General features: G+C 37.4%; 1 protein-coding gene across 1 annotated transcript; it reads left to right on the forward strand.

Annotated features, from left to right (window-relative positions):
* Window positions 1–4,943: 4,943 nt before the first annotated feature.
* LOC121511585 (polyribonucleotide nucleotidyltransferase 1, mitochondrial) lies at window positions 4,944–17,303 on the forward strand. Its single transcript, XM_041790354.1, has 28 exons — window positions 4,944–5,145; window positions 5,407–5,467; window positions 6,059–6,133; window positions 6,363–6,468; window positions 6,596–6,645; window positions 6,756–6,819; window positions 6,905–6,952; window positions 7,081–7,194; window positions 7,922–8,108; window positions 8,299–8,350; window positions 8,585–8,642; window positions 8,789–8,885; window positions 8,986–9,088; window positions 9,536–9,606; window positions 9,827–9,863; window positions 9,953–10,019; window positions 10,128–10,217; window positions 10,367–10,420; window positions 11,876–11,985; window positions 12,162–12,233; window positions 12,686–12,749; window positions 14,302–14,385; window positions 14,610–14,693; window positions 14,826–14,932; window positions 15,072–15,127; window positions 15,257–15,335; window positions 15,442–15,489; window positions 15,577–17,303. The coding sequence occupies exons 1-28, from the start codon at window positions 5,027–5,029 to the stop codon at window positions 15,730–15,732; spliced, it is 2,313 nt and encodes a 770-aa protein (XP_041646288.1). The 5' UTR covers window positions 4,944–5,026; the 3' UTR covers window positions 15,733–17,303.
* The last annotated feature ends 325 nt before the right edge of the window (window positions 17,304–17,628 follow it).

Below are 17,628 nucleotides of genomic sequence, written 5' to 3' on the forward strand. Positions count from 1 at the left end.
AATATTATACACCCACTATTGTAAATTCATGAAGGAGGAAATCTTGCCTTATTCAACCTGAATTCAATGCTTCTAATACATCATTTGTGTTATGGATGTGTGGTTATAACAATGTTGCAGGGCTGACTGAGACAGAGGGGCAACAATGTGACATTTCTTCATGGGACCCAGACATCCTGGCAACACCCTGGTGTTTTGTCACACTAGCCAAGGCCTTGCTCAACAGTATGTTAAGGATAAACAAAAAAAATATCATTATTTTACAATGCATCATTATTTTGTAATGGTCAGTAGATGTAGAATTACTTTGCTTCAACTGTTTTGCAATCCATTGCTGAAAAAGTTGGAAATATCTCCTTTGTTGACTGCTAATTATATGGTTAGGTGAATTTCCCCATAGTAAATTTATCCCACATGTGTACTTAAATCCAGAATATGACACCTATAAACATATTTTCATGAGCAGAAAAACAACACACCCTCCACATAGATTGCCATACATTAAATCTGCCTCCTCAGATCGTCAGGGATTTAAAGGTTTGACCTCTGTCATCACATTGGAGGTCACTCAGACCGTCCACTCTGTCTTAGTCTGGCTCTGCCCTGTGGTGCTGCTATGGGAAATCAATTCAATTATCTTCTTTGAATGATTGAGGCCTCAACGGTGTGGTCAAAGCTTCATTAGTTACATTACAAAACAATAAATAGATGAGTGTGTGATTCAAATGCTTTCATTAAATATAAACATACAGAATATTTGCTGTATGATGCAAAGAAAAACACCACATTCATTTCTTTTTAAAAGCAGTTTAATTCAACTCCATTCACTTCCTTTTAAATGCCAAGATACAATAGAGATTTAAAAAAAAAAAACATTGCCAGCAAACTTAAGACTCATTTTCGGTTACATAACCCAATTCTTTTATTTATTTCATTATCAAGGCTTGTCATATTTCTGCATCACATTTCAGGGTTTCTCTAGATCTGTTGTTTTCTTCCATTGCTTTATCAAGACTGCTGAGGGATAGGATCAGAGATTCTCAAGATGAGTCTTAATGGCTTCTCTGGATTCAAGCCTTGAGACCAAAAAAGTAATCAGGTCTTTGCACTCCAGGCCCAAGGACTTTAAATCACTTTATCAGGCCCCTGTCTGAGAGGCTTTTAGCTCAACAACCCTGCAGGGGGTCAATATTTGGGAGTGCAGGGGTCTGAGTTTTAATGAAACAAACTTTAATCACTGTGTTTCAGGAAACAGATCATAGGGGGACATAGAAAGGTCAACTCATTGCATTTGACGCAGATATTATGAGGACTTGTACTCTGATTTGATTGATTAGCTCTATATCAGCTTGATTCTGAGCATATATAATGCAGGCTTAGATGGTAAACCCCTCATCTTGAATTTCGTTCGATATAGTCTCCACACAAAGAATCATCATATTAATTTAGTACCGTAAAAATATTAGAGTAGCCTTGTACTGAAAGTGCTCACCTTTTGTCAAAGCATGGAGAGATTCTTTTCTAAAACTAGCACAGAAAGTAAGGAAATTTGTGTTTGGTATATTATTTCTTTGTTGTAACAATGTGTCTGGGAAATCAAATCTTACAGTGTTGGAAAGCCTGTTTATTTCTCTTTTAAATACTGAGTAACATCTTTGGTGGAGGTATGATGGTGCCCCTCACTGGAAAAATGAGGCTTGTCATCACTGGAGGCAATCTCAATGTGGAGAGAGATGGAGATGAGATTCTGCAACCAGTGGAAATCCCATATCTCCACAGTCTGGGACTGAACTCTATCCTCCAAGATGTCAACCCACACCCCCACAGAGTTGGATTTATCAGAGACTACCTCCAGAATGTTGGAGCAGAGAGAATTGAAAGGCCTGCTAGCAGTCCTGACCTCAACCCTTGTGGGATCAGCTTGGATGTGCTGTTCATGCCAGAGTGACCAACACAACCACACTGACTGACTAGCAACAAATGCTGGTTTAAGAATGGGATGCCATCCCATTAATATTGATAAACCCAGCCACGTACCTAAATGTAATTACCCTGCTTGTAAGAGAAAAAATATCTTGTAATTCAAGTCATTATGAGCCGTCTACGTGCGGGTACCCTTTTGCATGTCAATATTCGCCGGAGGATGATTGATCAAATTACTTGTAGTTTTCTTCATAGTCTTTTAACCACAAAGAAGGATGATGAGATTCTCTGTTGATACTAAATTCATAAACATTTTTGCAAAAACTACTTGAAATAACTCCATTTGTTGCAGGTTTTCTACTGGTATAAAAGGTCTGCTCAGCAGAGCTGTTACTGGACGTTTAGGATGACAGATAATCTCCCTTTAAAGACACAGTCATGTCTGGTTGCCAAGGAGCCAAAAAAGAGGCTAACCCCTGCTGAAAATCCCACTAAATCTGGTTGTATGTGTGTGTTCATGTGTGTGCAATAGAGATCAGTGCTGCACTCATGCAGGCTTTACTTTTGTCACCTCCTGAAACACTGCAGCATGAAAACAACATGCACAAACACGCAACAAATTTATCTTTGGCACTGTTCCTAAACTTAGGCTAAAAAAAAGTGACAAGGAAAAAACACTGACGAAAGCAGTGGACAACCATTAACATCAACAGGTTATTAATAAAATAACATGGAGGTCTTGTGTATTTGCAATTAATTTCAATTATCAGAGATATCTGTAATGGTTGAGTAGACGATGGTTTCACAATGGACTGATATGTAGATTGACTTTTTGCATAAAACCTATAGATGTCAATGTTTGTTGATTAACAAGAATATTCCCTAAAAAGCCAAACACAAACTAACACAGCATTCTCCACTGAGCTGTTGATGATCCTTGTAGTCTACCTCAAAACACTGACTGGTCCATTATGCACTAATAGACCCCGGCTCTGTTTGGTAATAATGAGATCTCAGTGTGTCCTGGAGCCATGGAAACACGATTATACAGCTAGAAACCTCTGTAATAATAGCAATGTGTAGCCTAGTGCTTGTGTTTCTTATTCAGTGTGTGTTAGCTCATGTGAAGCCCTGCTATTCCTCCCTGCAATTAACAGGAGTGTGTCAGTGTGATTCTGTGTGCACTTGTGTGTTTGTGTGGATGTGTAAGTATGTACATGTGCAAAAGTAATCCAGAGTGCTAGAGGTGGTGTTAATGCTCATCTGTTGCCATAACAACCATGGCAGCCTGACTGTTAGTGAGTTGGCTCACTGGCTGACAGGAGGGCTCTCTGGATGGAAAGCTTACTCTCAGACTGAGGAAGCAAGGTCACCCACTTACAGACTGTCTGATGTACTGACACAAACAAACAGGCTGTTGGAATACATGCAGTTTCAATCGTATAACAATTGAAATAGCTGGCTGGGGAAGAAGGGTCTGTTGATAATGTAAAAAAATGCACAGATACACTGTTTTCTTTTTGAAGCTGTAAACATCATGAATAATATACACTATATGGACAAAAGTATTTGACCACACCTGTTAATAACTGAATTTGGGTGTTTCAATCACACCCATTGCCGCAGGTGTAAATCAAGCACCTAGTCATGCAGTCTCCATTTACCAACATTTGTGATTCAAAGTCAGTCCCTCTGAAGAGCTCAGTGACTTCAAGCGTGCTACTGTGATGGATGCTTCCTTTGCAATCAGATGGCTCATGAAATGTCATCCCTGCTGGATATTCCACAGTCAACTAAGCCAGATAAGAAAGTGGGAGCATTTAGGAACAACTGCAACTCAACCCCATCAACACCTTTGTGATGAACTGGAACAGAGATTGTGAGAAAGCCTTCTTGACAAACATCAGTGCCTGACCTCATACATGCTCAACAGAATTATCAGGCTCTAAATTTCCACAGAAACACCCCGATCTCATGGAAAGCCTGATGGACCAACTCCCTATTAAAGTACATGTAGTTGAATGCAATGTCATCACAATCCCTGTTGGTGCAATGGTCAGGCAGCCAAATACATTTGTCTATACAGCGTACAGTACATGAAAAGTGTGTAGAGGTTAATCAAATGGAAAACAGACCGGTGGGGGTAAAAGTCCAAAATAAACTTAATTTCTAAGGTATTTTTCTCCAGCATTTTTAACTGTACATAGACGTGTGCATAATCAAAGTGAACTTCTTCATTCAAATACAACATTGGCCGAACCAAGGTATGACCTTTATGATGCAAGCCTGACACCTAGCGGTGATGCTCTGACGTTGTTTTGACTTTGCTGTTAACTCGTCTACATGCTGAAAAGTTTGGGCATTTAATTTTCCATGACAGTATTTTATCACTACTGTGCCTTTTTGTTGAAGATGTTTACTCCGTTCCAATGCCAAAATACCTGCACGTTTTTTTTGCAATTAAAAACAAGCTTGGACTACTGGTAGGTAGCCCTTGGGGTAAATGTGTAACATGTAACATTAATTGTGAATCGCAATATCTGTTTTCTGTCTTCTTATCCCCAAAAAGATACCAGGGAAATGACACTAACATCCAACGTGTGGTGTTCATCCACACCAGACATTAAAGACGACATTAAGGTGAAGATGAAATGAAAATAAAGTTAAACCTTACCACCATTTAACATGTAGTCCAGAGAGAGTTAGTTATTATAATATGGATGATGATAATAGTGAATAATAATGCTATTTTTGGGGAACCTCTTCATTTTGGGCTTGTTAGCATTCTCTTAAAACATTTTTTTTGATGATGAACGAAATAAGGCAGCCTGAACCCCGCTTCTAGTAAAATAATACTTCAAATAACAATAAAAAGAGGCAACATCCCCCAAATTAACAGACCGCCGAAGTGGAACTATTGCGCATAGGTATGAACGGACCTATTTCATGTTACACATCTACTCAGTGGGTCCAATCAGATGCCGCGCAGTTGCAACGTCAATCCGTACTTGCTACCAACTGTCATGGAAGCCCCCACGCGCATATCAGCGCCGTAAACTCCCATACCTTACCGTTTCTTGTTTTGTTTTCGTAGTTTTTAGATATGAGGTATTTGCTCCGACTGGGGCATTCATTTGCCCGCCTTCATGTCCGTCTATGTCACCAGAGTGTTTACAGCAGCCACTCTGCACCACGCAGCCTGGTGGTGGACCTTGGGGAAAAGTGAGTTGACTTTCCCAGTTCTCATTCACTTTCAATTACCCAGAAATGAATGTTGTTTTAACCCCAGTCTGGTGTCTGTGTTTGCTACTTAAATGTAAACATAGCGTCTGAGTTCTGATTCTTATATGTGTAGCTCTGCATCACACCCCAAACCGGTAACTTTTATGCGGGGATATATCCAACACAGAGTATCATTATGTAAAAAAATGACATCAGTTAAACAGCTCAGACATTTCCATGTTTTTCTTTATGATTTCACAGGAAACTTCAGATCTCCTCAGGGAAGTTTGCTAGATTTGCTGATGGATCTGCTGTAGTAAAGGTACTGAAAAGTTAACAACAATTTCAATAAGGATGCTTAAGCAACAGGGTCCTACTGATTCGTTTTTGCCATGTTGTGCCTGTTTGTTCTTTACATGGTTTGACTCTAAGTATTCCATTTATATAAAGCATGAGCAGATAACAGTCTAATATTTAAAGTCAATAAATGTATTTATACAAGCTATATCAAGGACTTTTGGAAGGACTTTTCTAAGTTTACAGATTTTATTCTGCAGTGTACCCCTTATTTATAAAACCCCTTTAAAGTCCATACATAGAAAGCCCTGGTCCCTTTTTTATTGTGTTGGACTACACACAGATGAAAAAATACAAACCATTCACTTTTTTTTACCCATTCTATATAGAAAGACAGGTAATAATGCAGATTATAACACAAACTAGTATTATTATTATCTTTGTTTATATTGTTCTTAAGTGACAATACATCCTTGGTAAAATGAAGCTTGTGTAATTGAAAATTTAATCCGTTTTTGATCTCCCCTGCTGACTTTTTACCCAGTCTTTGGTATTCAAATGAGGGATTTTATAAGATACTATTGCAAACATATTCTGTCCTTTTCTCTCTTTGAAGCTGGGAGAGACCTCTGTAATGGTGACTGCTGTGAGCAAGACAAAAGCTACTTCATCACAGTTCATGCCTCTTGTGGTATGCCTTTTTAACATAACAGAAAAAACACATTTTTTTGTTTAATGACTGTAATTGTAAAAAAAAAAATCTGTAATTATTCATTCTTCACATTATGACTAGTCCCATTCAGATGTATTTTTCTTGTTGCATCTTTGTCATTTAATGACCTTGTGAGTCATACCCAACAGAACAGCGTTAGGGCTGCATATTTCCAGGTTATCTTGAGTACAGGTGCTCACTCTTACAGGTGGATTACAGACAGAAAGCAGCTGCTGCAGGTCGAATCCCCACAAACTATCTGAGACGAGAGCTTGGCACCACAGACAACGAAATCCTCACCAGCAGACTAATAGGTGAGCTCACACAAAGAGGGGATGTTATTGTGCATTCGGTGTACAAGGTCTAGTAACTGATGCAACACTGTGTATGTTGTTTACTTGAGTGCTTTCAGTAACAGTTTCTCATGTCATTGTTTCACAGACAGGTCGATAAGGCCGCTGTTCCCTCCTGGATACTTCTATGACACTCAGGTCAGTTCATACTGGAATTGTTATCACTGTTTTACTGCAGTGTTTTTCCTCTGTTTCTTTATGAAGAAAGATGGTGTTGATGTTAGTCTATTATTATTTTTTTGTGCAAGGTCCTTTGTAACCTTCTAGCAGTTGATGGTGTCAATGATCCAGATGTGCTGGCTATAAATGCAGGTTAGTTCATGCCCAACAGTGTCTTTTTTTCATCATGTATAGCAATTTTGATCTTAAGCTGAAACAAGATTTCTGTTCTCTAAAGCGTCCGCTGCTCTGGCCCTTTCTGACATCCCCTGGAATGGACCTATAGGTAAAATCAAATTAAGGCCTTTTTATTCATGCTGACTTTTAATCCTGGTTATGATACTTATGTTCAGATTATTATCTGCTATATGCTTGCTGGTGGGTTTAATTGTAGCCTGGGACTCCTTTTTTCAGGAGCTGTGCGTGTGGGTATGGTCGATGGGGAGCTTGTGGTAAATCCCACCAGGGCAGAGATGCAGTCTAGTAGTCTGAACCTGATTGTTGCTGGAGCCCCAAGCAGTCAAGTGGGTAAGTTAGCCAACCTAAGAAACTTGGATGTTCATTGACTAAAAATAGAAATTCAGCAAAACAAATGTAATGTGGTTGGTAATGCAGTAAAATGTCAAATTATACAAGTTGTGACTTCTTCATGAAATTGGTTATAAGTTTGCTGTAATCCCAAGACTCGGGATTTTTTTTAGTTGTTACATCTGAATATACAAATATTACAATGTAGAAGCCTTGGGGTTTCAAATCCTCATCCTTGTATAAAGATGTAGATGAAACAAAATAACTTCTACTTAATTAGTGGTATACATCATTAGGTTATTAATCTACATTTTAGAAATTAGTGTAATATGTTTAAGAAGCTGTGTGTAAATATGAAAATAATATATATAAGCACTTGTTTAGAATGTTATGGAAAAGTCACAGTTTGAAATCCAGTGCTAATTATACAAATGTGATGCCAGCCACATTTATGGGCAGTAAGTTCATGCAATAATGGCCAAATGAAATTCATGACATTTTTAATGACTAGAAGATGCTTCTAATTTCCTTATGATAGTTTCTTATACTTTAGTCATGATGTTTGAAATGATGAGCTAGATAGCAGAAAGCCATCAAAGTTTCAATATAACTGTTGTAAGCATCTAAAACCTTAGGCATCGTTTCCCAGGTTAATAACTAATCTTGATTCCTCCTGTCTATTTACTGACTCTAAAAAACTTCTTTGATGTTCTTGTATATCTGTTAGTGATGATTGAGGCGTCAGCTGAGAACATCCTGCAGCAGGACTTCTGTCAGGCAGTGAAGATGGGAGTCAAACAAACCCAGCAGATCATTCTGGGCATTCAGCAGCTGGTGCGAGAACAGAAGGTCACCAAGCGTACCCCAGCCAAACTTTTTTGTGCCCCGGCTGACATGGTGGAATATGTTCGACAGTAAGTCCGGTTATGAAACCATTTTTCATAGTTTAGGAGTTATATAAAGTAGAATGATTATGAGATATGTACTAGAAGCCCTAATTAACATGGTTTGGGTTTAAATCATCAATAAAAATAGTCATGAAAATATATGTTTTAATTTTTTTAGCATGTAGTAATAATCAGTTTTTCCTCTTCTTGCTTGCAGGTTAGCTTCTGAGCAGATCTATGCTGTTTTCACTGACTACACCCACGATAAGGTAAAAATTGGTGTGTCCACCAAATATTGATTTGAAGTTTTCTTGTTTGATTCTAAGAAAGATGGATTTAAAATGACCACGTAAACTTGTAATAGAAGGCATTTTCTGTGCCAACACAGAGGGGATAACCACTGATATTCTCCCCTCTGTGAAATGGCAATGTCTGTGGATTTCAGAAGATTGCGTCACCTACAGATAAGCAAGATTAATAATCTCATTGCGTTTTTGTCCTAGATTTCAAGAGATGAAGCTATCAACAAAGTTCGACTAGAAACTGAAGAGAGCCTTAAAGGTAGATCTTGTTCAGTTTTTGTTCTTTGGAACTAATTTTAAAATAAATTAGTGGTTCACACAATAATAGATTCAGATAGAGACTATGTACATAATCTGTTTTGCTCTGTCAGCTGAACTGTGTCACTTGATACCTTTTATGTGCAGAGAAATTTCCACAAGCTGAGCCATTTGAAATCATTGAATCGTTTAACGTTGTGAGCAAAGATATCTTTCGCAACCTAGTCCTTCATGAGTATAGGAGGTAAGGAGCATCCGTGGTGAACTGAATGAGTATTCCTATGTCACTTGATTAACCTTGATTAACCTTTATTTTTAATTCAACAAATGTGTTTTTTCTGTAGATGTGATGGGAGGGATTTGACTGCTTTGAGGAACATTTCTTGTGATGTAGACCTTTTTAAACCTCTACATGGCTCGGCTGTATTCCAGAGAGGACAAACACAGGTGGGGACAGGATGGCAGAAAGACCTCTAAAGCTCATTCATGAATACATACTATTAGAGAAAAAAGAATATGACTGTGATGAATTATGTGGAGATACTGTGAGGCCTCTTTTGTTTCTAATTTTTCTATTTATGAAGTTTACTGGATTAGGACAACTCACTTTAATTAACATATCCACAATACACGCTGATGCTGGAATTTGGACAATAGATAAATTTGATCAGTCCTAGGGCAGGTAATTACAAAAATCAAACAGAATTAAAGTTATGAAAAAACAGATTTAAAATTACATTGTGCTTTTAGGATTGTTTCTGCAAGTTTCACGGATAAAAAAGAAAAGGCAGAATTGCAACAAATAAGGGTCTAAATTCAGATTTTTATGAAAATGGCTTTTATGCTCTTTTTTTGAATTGCAAGCTTATTCTTTATGTTCTTGCTTTTGCGCAGGTTTTGTGCAGTGTCACATTTGATTCACTGGAATCAAGTGTTAAAGCAGATATTATCACCACAGCTTTAAGGTATGAGCTCTCATTTTAAATGAAAACACATCCTTTAACTTTTTAGCAAATTAGATTGTCCTAGATTATTTTCCTTTGAGCATGAAACCTCTTTTTTGTCTACCTTTCTGTCTATATCTGAATGTTGTTTCATAGTGCTGTGTCCTAACTGGCCTACGCAAGCTAAAAAATGGTTTTGAAAGTTTTCACAACAACAATTTTATCCCTTTCTTGTCTACAGTGGCATAAAGGACAAAAACTTCATGCTTCATTACGAAGTGAGTAAAATCCCTCTCTCATTTTCTAATGTATATTTTGTATAGTTTAGATTTTACACTAAACTTTTACAATTCAACCTTAATTCCAGTTTCCTCCATATGCAACCAATGAGATTGGGAAGATTGGGGGCATCAACAGAAGAGAGCTTGGGCATGGTTTGTGTTAAAATGTGTATCCTTGACATGTATCTTTCAAGAGTCTTATTGACAAAGATCTGTGTGAATGTGTTTTGGTGTTTTTTTCATGTTATGTTGTTCTTTCAGGGGCTCTGGCTGAGAAAGCCCTGAGACCAGTCATTCCAAAAGACTTTCCTTTCACTATCAGGGTCACTGCTGAGGTGCTTGAGTCAAATGGTGAGAGTGATGACACAGTTTATAAAATGCAGAAACTATTTGATCAACACAGGAAATGTAAATATTGTCTGACATGAGATCTCAGATGAGGAAATGTAAGATATCTGAATTCCTTTGCTGTTTTTACCCTTCTTTCTCTCTCCTATCAGGATCCTCATCCATGGCGTCAGCATGTGGAGGCAGCCTTGCTTTAATGGATGCAGGTATGGCAGTGCAGTCAGGTCATGTCAAACTTTGTCTATAGAGCAGATTTCACCCACAGGATTTCATAATAAATGTTATCTCCAGATAACCTTGCAAAGAAGAATGATTGGACAGATTCCATGTCTTTCACCAGGCAACTCCATTTCGCAAAGCTCCAGTCTGAATTGATTGTGTCAGATCTGAAAACAGGCCTGACCAATCAGCATCATTTGAGGAGAATGAGGTGGTAGCTACAGGTGGAGTTTAGTTGTACTGGAAGCTGACAGCAATGGCTGCTGCCAGTGTAGCAGTTAGCTTGGATGTAGCTATAGTATTGTGGCAGTTTTTTAGAATTGGGCCACATTTATTTATTAAAACAAGAGCACAGTGCCACACTGAAAGGTTCTCTTGGTCGAGAAGATATTTTTGCGTTTTTCCTGGTTGGCCTCTGCATGACCTTTATCTAACAACAAGTTCTGCCATTTGCAACCTGCGACAAGTCCTGTCCTTCCAAACACTTTGGATAGAAGGTTTACCAGATGAATGTGAAATTTGTCCCTTGCAATGGATATATGAAAAAGTCTACCTGGCATGTCAGGTTAACTTAAAGACACTTTACAATAGGGGTGACCTAATGATAATGTTGTCGATGTAAGGCTGATATTGATAGTTGTCTCAGATAGTTTGTTTGGTATTTGCAAGAACAACCATGTATGATAATGACCAATCATTCTCATATTAACATTAGCAACTACAATGATAACTATAATGAATACATGCAGGAATACATACAATAGCATTATGACTTCTGATTATCAGTAAGATAGCTCAATAACCCAATAAATTCTATCTAAAAATCAGAATGAGAGTCCACAGCTATACAACAGTGTTAGGTGTTTCTCCTTAGTAGTGCATTTTACCATACAAAATCATCTTCATTCAGCAGCACATGGGATTGAAAATATAGACAAATAAGATTTCAGCAACTCATAGATTGTCAGTATTGCACTGCCTGTAAACCAATGATAAGGTCACTTATTGCACTCCTTTTAAAAATATTGCAGTCACAATGTGACTATTCTTTATACTTAGATTTTTGTAGTTGGGTTCTGTTCTCTGATAGCACAGGAAGAGCTCCAGTGTAATGGTCCTAAAGGAGCTTTAATGAAAATTATTAGTTTGTTTATAAAGGACATGTTATAAGTCAAACTCATTCTAGTAATTTCAAATTACTTCTATGTGTGTATTTAATATTTTTGTTTGATTTCAATTTGGAGAAGTCAGTTGTAATATTAAAGCTTGAACACAATATCCAAGCCCAATAAATCAAATTACTATTTCCCAACACATTCCCAATTTGCACACAGAGTAAATCAACACTCATTGTTTTAAAATGTAGAGATAACAGAGGCAGCTGTATTTTTAGCTTTGTTATTTCTATGTACAGTTAATGTTGGTAAATGTGTGTCTCCCAGGTGTTCCCATCTCTTCTGCTGTGGCAGGCGTAGCAATTGGTCTCATCTCTAAAGCTAATGCACACAAACCCACGGAGATCCAGGACTACAGACTACTAACAGATATTCTGGTACATAATGACTACAGTAATTGTAGCTTGTGTGTGTAAAACCCTCTATCACACTACTGCAGAAAATCTGAGAACTGTGCATTCAAGAAAATAAAATGAATTATTTCAGAAAAGCCACCGCTTCCATCCATTTAATGACACTAATGTTTGATATGACTTTATTACTTTGTTAACAGGGAATAGAGGACTACCTTGGAGACATGGACTTCAAGTTAGCTGGCACAAACAAGGGTATCACAGCTCTACAGGTGATGTTTCTGTTGTCTTATGTTTCTGTATGTCTCATAAATGTTTTGGTATCTCCCATAGTTGGAAAATAAGTCAAAGTAATGTAACACCTTTGCATAGAAAAACAAGTCCCATTTCACTGTATTGATAAATAGTGTCAAATACCAACAAAGGAGATTAGTGTATATATTTAGGTTTTTTGTTCATTTTAAGATACTACCAGGCAGCGTTGAATCATCTTTATTATAAATGGTTATGTCTGGAAATACTATGATAATGGTTAAAATGGACAATAAAAAAACAGGCAAAAATGGCAAACTGCAATGTTGCTGAATTTAAGTGATCTTTGATGCTTTACATATGTAGGCTTATTATCCTATCCAGACTGAAGCACACAGATATCACAGCTATGCTCTAAAAGCTATTTTAAGTTCTTTTAGTTGATATTTAACACACTTTTATAAACCTCCAGGCCGATGTGAAGATCCCAGGTCTTCCTCTGAAGTTGGTCATGGAGGCAATCCAACAGGCCACAGGTACAGTGAGCTGAAATGGCAATGAAATTGGTAACATTTTAATTAAGGGTCCACAAACTAGCAGCAAATTAATGCAGGAAAAATTACAAAATGATAGATGGTATAATGCATGATTTTGTAAACCAATTAATGGTGATTAGATCATTGTGACCTCATGAGTTATGTTGTTTGTCTTTGTGCTTTGTTGATTAATGTCTTGTGAAAGAGTAGCAGATTACACAAGATAATTCTTCTTTTTGCTCCTTTTTTATTCAAAATTAGAGATTTAATGTCTGGATTAAATTGTTTTATTTAGTCTTTGAATGGAATAAACTGATGAACAACAAAGTAGATTAATGACCTCATGATGTCATTATATGTAATTCAGCATTTAAAGGGACAGTAATACTAGAGTGATCATGAACATCATTACTAACTCAGAAGACATCCATACATCCATATTCTCCACCACTTATCCCGTTCAGGGTCATGGGGGGCTGGAGCCTATTCTAGCTGTCACTGAGCAAGGTTGGGCACACACCAGTCAATCAAAGGGCTGACATATACAGTGCTTAACAAATTTATTAGACCACCTGTCATATTTGTCTCAGAGACCATCCAGCATCATGAAGTGCTTTAATGCGGACTCTTTCATTTTCAGTGACCTCTCCATGTTTTACCATTTGAACAGGAATGAGGAATTTCAAACTGAATTCACCTTTTTATACCCAAATTTTAGCTGGCTCACTGGGCTTCTCTGAGAAGTCAGAAATTAATCAAGCATAACATTCAACCACTAAAACTCATTTTTCTGTTCAGGAATGCAAGTAAATAACTTTCATTTCACATATTAATCAAGAAATAATAATGTGCTTTGCTATTTTTTCAGTTTTTTGTAAATCAGTAAATTTGAAAATTCATGGATAACAATAATAATTAGATTTTAGCATTAAAAATATCATTTTGGTTAAAGAGCTTCCTCATGTTGGTGTATTAACCATTGTAGAAACATAAAAAATGATTTTGGTAATCACCAGTGCTGTTAGTTTAGGGTGGCTGTGGCATCAACCTTACTTTGGGTGGTGGTCAAATAAATTTGTTAAGCACTGTAGAGACAAATAACTAGGCACGCTCATTCTCACACGTGTGGCCAATTTAGAGTCACCAATTAAACAAACGAGCATATTGGGAGGTAGCCTGAGTACCCAGAGAGAACCCACGCATGCACTGGGAGAACATGCAAACTCCGCACAGAAAGCCCTGGGCTGAGAAACGAACCAGGAACCCTCTTGTTGTGAGCTAACCCCTGCACCACCGTTCAGCCCCTAATAAGACGTGATGATTTCAAAACCATTATTAAATGTATTCAGGCATACATCATACCATACCATACCATACCAATGTATTTCATCAGGAATCCATGTATTTATTCATCCTTTTTTATGTTTGAATGTATGAATGGAAATGATGATGATTCATTCATCATTTGTGGACCCTAGACTGAAGCATTGCCATGAAATTGAGTACTTAATACAAAAAATAGAATATGCGATTTACAAATCTAATGTTCCAGTGGCAAAGAAGGAGATCTTGGGCATCATGAGCAAATGTCTTGCAAAACCCAGGGAGGCACGGAAAGACAATGGACCTTTAGTTGGTAAGTTTGTGTTTAGGAACATCCTGTACATTTATTTTTCTATTACAAAAAAGGAAGTGCATGTTTACATATTGTAAAAGATGCACTGATACAGACTGCCAACATTGCAATAGGTCTAAACGCATTGACATTCTTGGCATGATGACTGGTCTTTTATAAGTATACTTGCTTAAATCTTGTTATGCTATGTAGTGATAACTGATGTGAGAGTGTTTTGTCTTCAGAAAATGTTCGGGTGCCTGTCTCAAAGCGAGCACGCTTCGTTGGTCCAGGAGGCTATAACCTTCGCAGGCTGCAGGCTCAAACAGGTGCGATGCAGCATTTAAGTCATATCTAAGAGAATCAAAAAGTCAGTCTGGAACATGAAATGAAGAGCAATTATCCTTTCTGTACACTGACTTTACTAAATAAAGTTAAAAGTGCATTTTTTTTCTGTTAAGGTGTGACAATAAATCAGGTGGACGAGGAGACTTTCTCTGTGTTTGCTCCAACTCCTGGAGCCATGCATGAAGCCCAGGAATTCATCAGTGAAATCTGCAAAGATGATGTGAGTCTACAAGAACAAATAAAAAAATGCATTTCAATAAAAACCTTCAGTAAAAACTGCACTTATTTTACATAGATACATGCCTCTGCTTTTTCAATGCTGCAAGTGTGTGAATGTATATTTCTGTGTTGTGTTGCAGCAAGAGCTGCAGCTAGAGTTTGGTGCTGTCTACACTGCTACCATCACTGAGATAAGGTGAACTTACACAATGCCATGTGGACTGTAAAATAGTCTTCAATAAGAGGAGAAATATGTCATAAAGCTGCAGATAGTTCAAATATTTAGTCTTCAAACAGCTTATTATGTTTCTTTTGCTGTCTTTAGGGATATTGGAGTGATGGTGAAACTTTACCCAAACATGACTGCCGTTCTGCTTCACAACTCACAACTGGACCACAAAAGGGTCAGTAAATAAACTGTGCATTGTGTTCATCCTTGCATTCATGTTTCCATGCTATTTTACCAGTTACACTACTATTTACTAATTTCTTTGCATTATCTTCCTTTAGATCAAGCATCCCAGTGCTTTAGGTTTAGATGTGGGACAGCAGATTCAGGTAAATGTTGGTAACTGCAGACTCTGAAGTAATCTCCTCTGTTAATGCTCAGGGCTTATTTGTCTCTTTTTGATATCATGCTAACAGGTCAAGTACTTTGGACGGGACCCAACAGACGGCAGAATGAGACTTTCACGGAAGGTGCTCCAGTCTCCTGCTGCAACAGTCATCAAGACAATGAGTGACAAACAGAGCATCTCCATGGGATCTATCCACAGCCACACAACCGGCTCGGATTTGTGACACAAAAACCACAGACTAATGTCTGGCTTTGCCATCAGAGTGGATTTAAACGGAGGAGATTTGGCTACAAACACTCTTGTGGAGAAAGCTGCCAAATCAAGAGCATCTGATGTTGTCCAAACTGACACATTGCTACACATGAAGGTGTTTTACCCTCCTGTTGTGTGCACAGAGGTTGCTAAACTGCTCTTGAGTGAACTGTAGCTCATCAACAGCATCCTGCTGTCTTTGTGCTCCACTGGATATAGAGCACACACTCCAGTAGTAATGAGTAGCAGTCACACAATTTCAAGAATTATGAATCAATTTTCATTATAAAAATCCCCTCTTATGGTGTTTATTATTGCTGGAATCCACCTCTGCTTGTTATGTCCAAATCAAGAAAAGAGTTTCCCCAAAACACAGTCACCAAACTGCTTATATCAGACCAACACAGTGCAGCCCAACAATGCTTTTCCTTCTTAAATATGTGATAAAACTGCCTGATATGACTCTTCTTATTGGCAGTCCTGTGTGTGTTGTTGGCTTCAGAATCAAGAAAATTGATTTATAAATTTGGTCAAGGTGTACAGTTTTTTTTTGTCATTTGTATGTTTTATTGACAGTATGTGTTAGTCATCTTCAAATAAACAATAGCCGTCTGTTTTTCGGGTAAATATTCGCCTTTTGTTGAAAAAGAAGCATGCACATAGGAAGAAACAAACCTGATTCTGGTATAATATTTGGGTATAATAGTCTATTGTCAGTTGATAACAGTTAAAACAAGTGGCATTAGGTTTATTTCTGTGTGTCACGTGCCACATAAATGACAAATAATTATGAAATGGATATTAGATATACTGGGGACATAAACCAATTATATTTCATAGATTGGTTATCATTATGTGCTACATCATCTGAGGTATACACTCTTCTCTTGCCACCAGTGAGGGGGTCACACTATTTTTGAGTTTGAAGCAAACTTCTCCCCTCCCTAAAGAATGATGTTTCCATCAACGATACAGAGCAGAAAATGCTGACTTTATGCACAATGTCTGTAATTCACGTCTCTCAGGCTAAAGTAGGAACAAACACTAAGATCTTACTACAACTTTCCATAACAATAACGAAGACAATATCTTAGGGTCAAGATAAAAAAGGAAATATCAATTTTAGCTGCTGCGTAAGCTAGACCTACTACCCCACTGGTGGCTTATCTGATTAAAATAATGACAATAATAATAATGTAGTTTTTAAATTATTATTACTACCATGATTATTGTATATGGACATTATAATTCAGTCTGGTAAAAAAAAAAATAGGAGATAACATTTATGGCTCTTAACCCTCTTGCAGAAATATGCACTGAGTTAGTACGTGACCTAAATTGCAAAACATTAGAGATAATTCTGTTCTATTAATATAACTATATGAAGGGAAATGACTTTCCATGTAGAACATAATGTGAACTTTCTGCTGAAACAAGTGCTGAAAAAAACACCATCATTGTTCTACAGCAGTGATGAATGTGATAATATATAAATATTTGTGGCTCTTTGGTTCAAGGGGCTGAAAAAAATATGCAAAAATAAAAAAGTTGTACAGCTCATGTCAAGTTCCCTGGTCTCAGTAATAATTTTGTTAAAAAATAAAAAAAAAGGAAAAGAAAGTTGAATGTATGTCATTTTCTTTTTATCGCTTAGCAACTGTTGTTTACTGTGTAATATCTGATTTTATTGATTTATTGAAACATATTTTGTCAGTTTAATATCGAATAATCAAAATGCAGTAAGTGGCATTTATCACGTCTTTATCATGCCAGCTGCAAACAACTGTTACTGCTATTACTTTTCTCGCCCTTAGGTGGCGCGCTGAGCTCGTTGAGCTGCAGGTTTGCCATTGGACAACGTTGCTCG

Source organism: Cheilinus undulatus, linkage group 6, assembly GCF_018320785.1.
Source record: "Cheilinus undulatus linkage group 6, ASM1832078v1, whole genome shotgun sequence".
NCBI classification, from domain to species: domain Eukaryota; kingdom Metazoa; phylum Chordata; class Actinopteri; order Labriformes; family Labridae; genus Cheilinus; species Cheilinus undulatus.

Bases quoted from the DNA above. Each gene is read 5' to 3' on its own strand.
- LOC121511585 (XM_041790354.1), top strand. From the start codon at position 5,027: ATGAGGTATTTGCTCCGACTGGGGCATTCATTTGCCCGCCTTCATGTC. The intron at 10,020-10,127 runs GTTTGTGTTAAA...TTGTTCTTTCAG, and splicing joins CAGAAGAGAGCTTGGGCATG to GGGCTCTGGCTGAGAAAGCC. The intron at 12,750-14,301 runs GTACAGTGAGCT...CTAATGTTCCAG, and splicing joins GGCAATCCAACAGGCCACAG to TGGCAAAGAAGGAGATCTTG.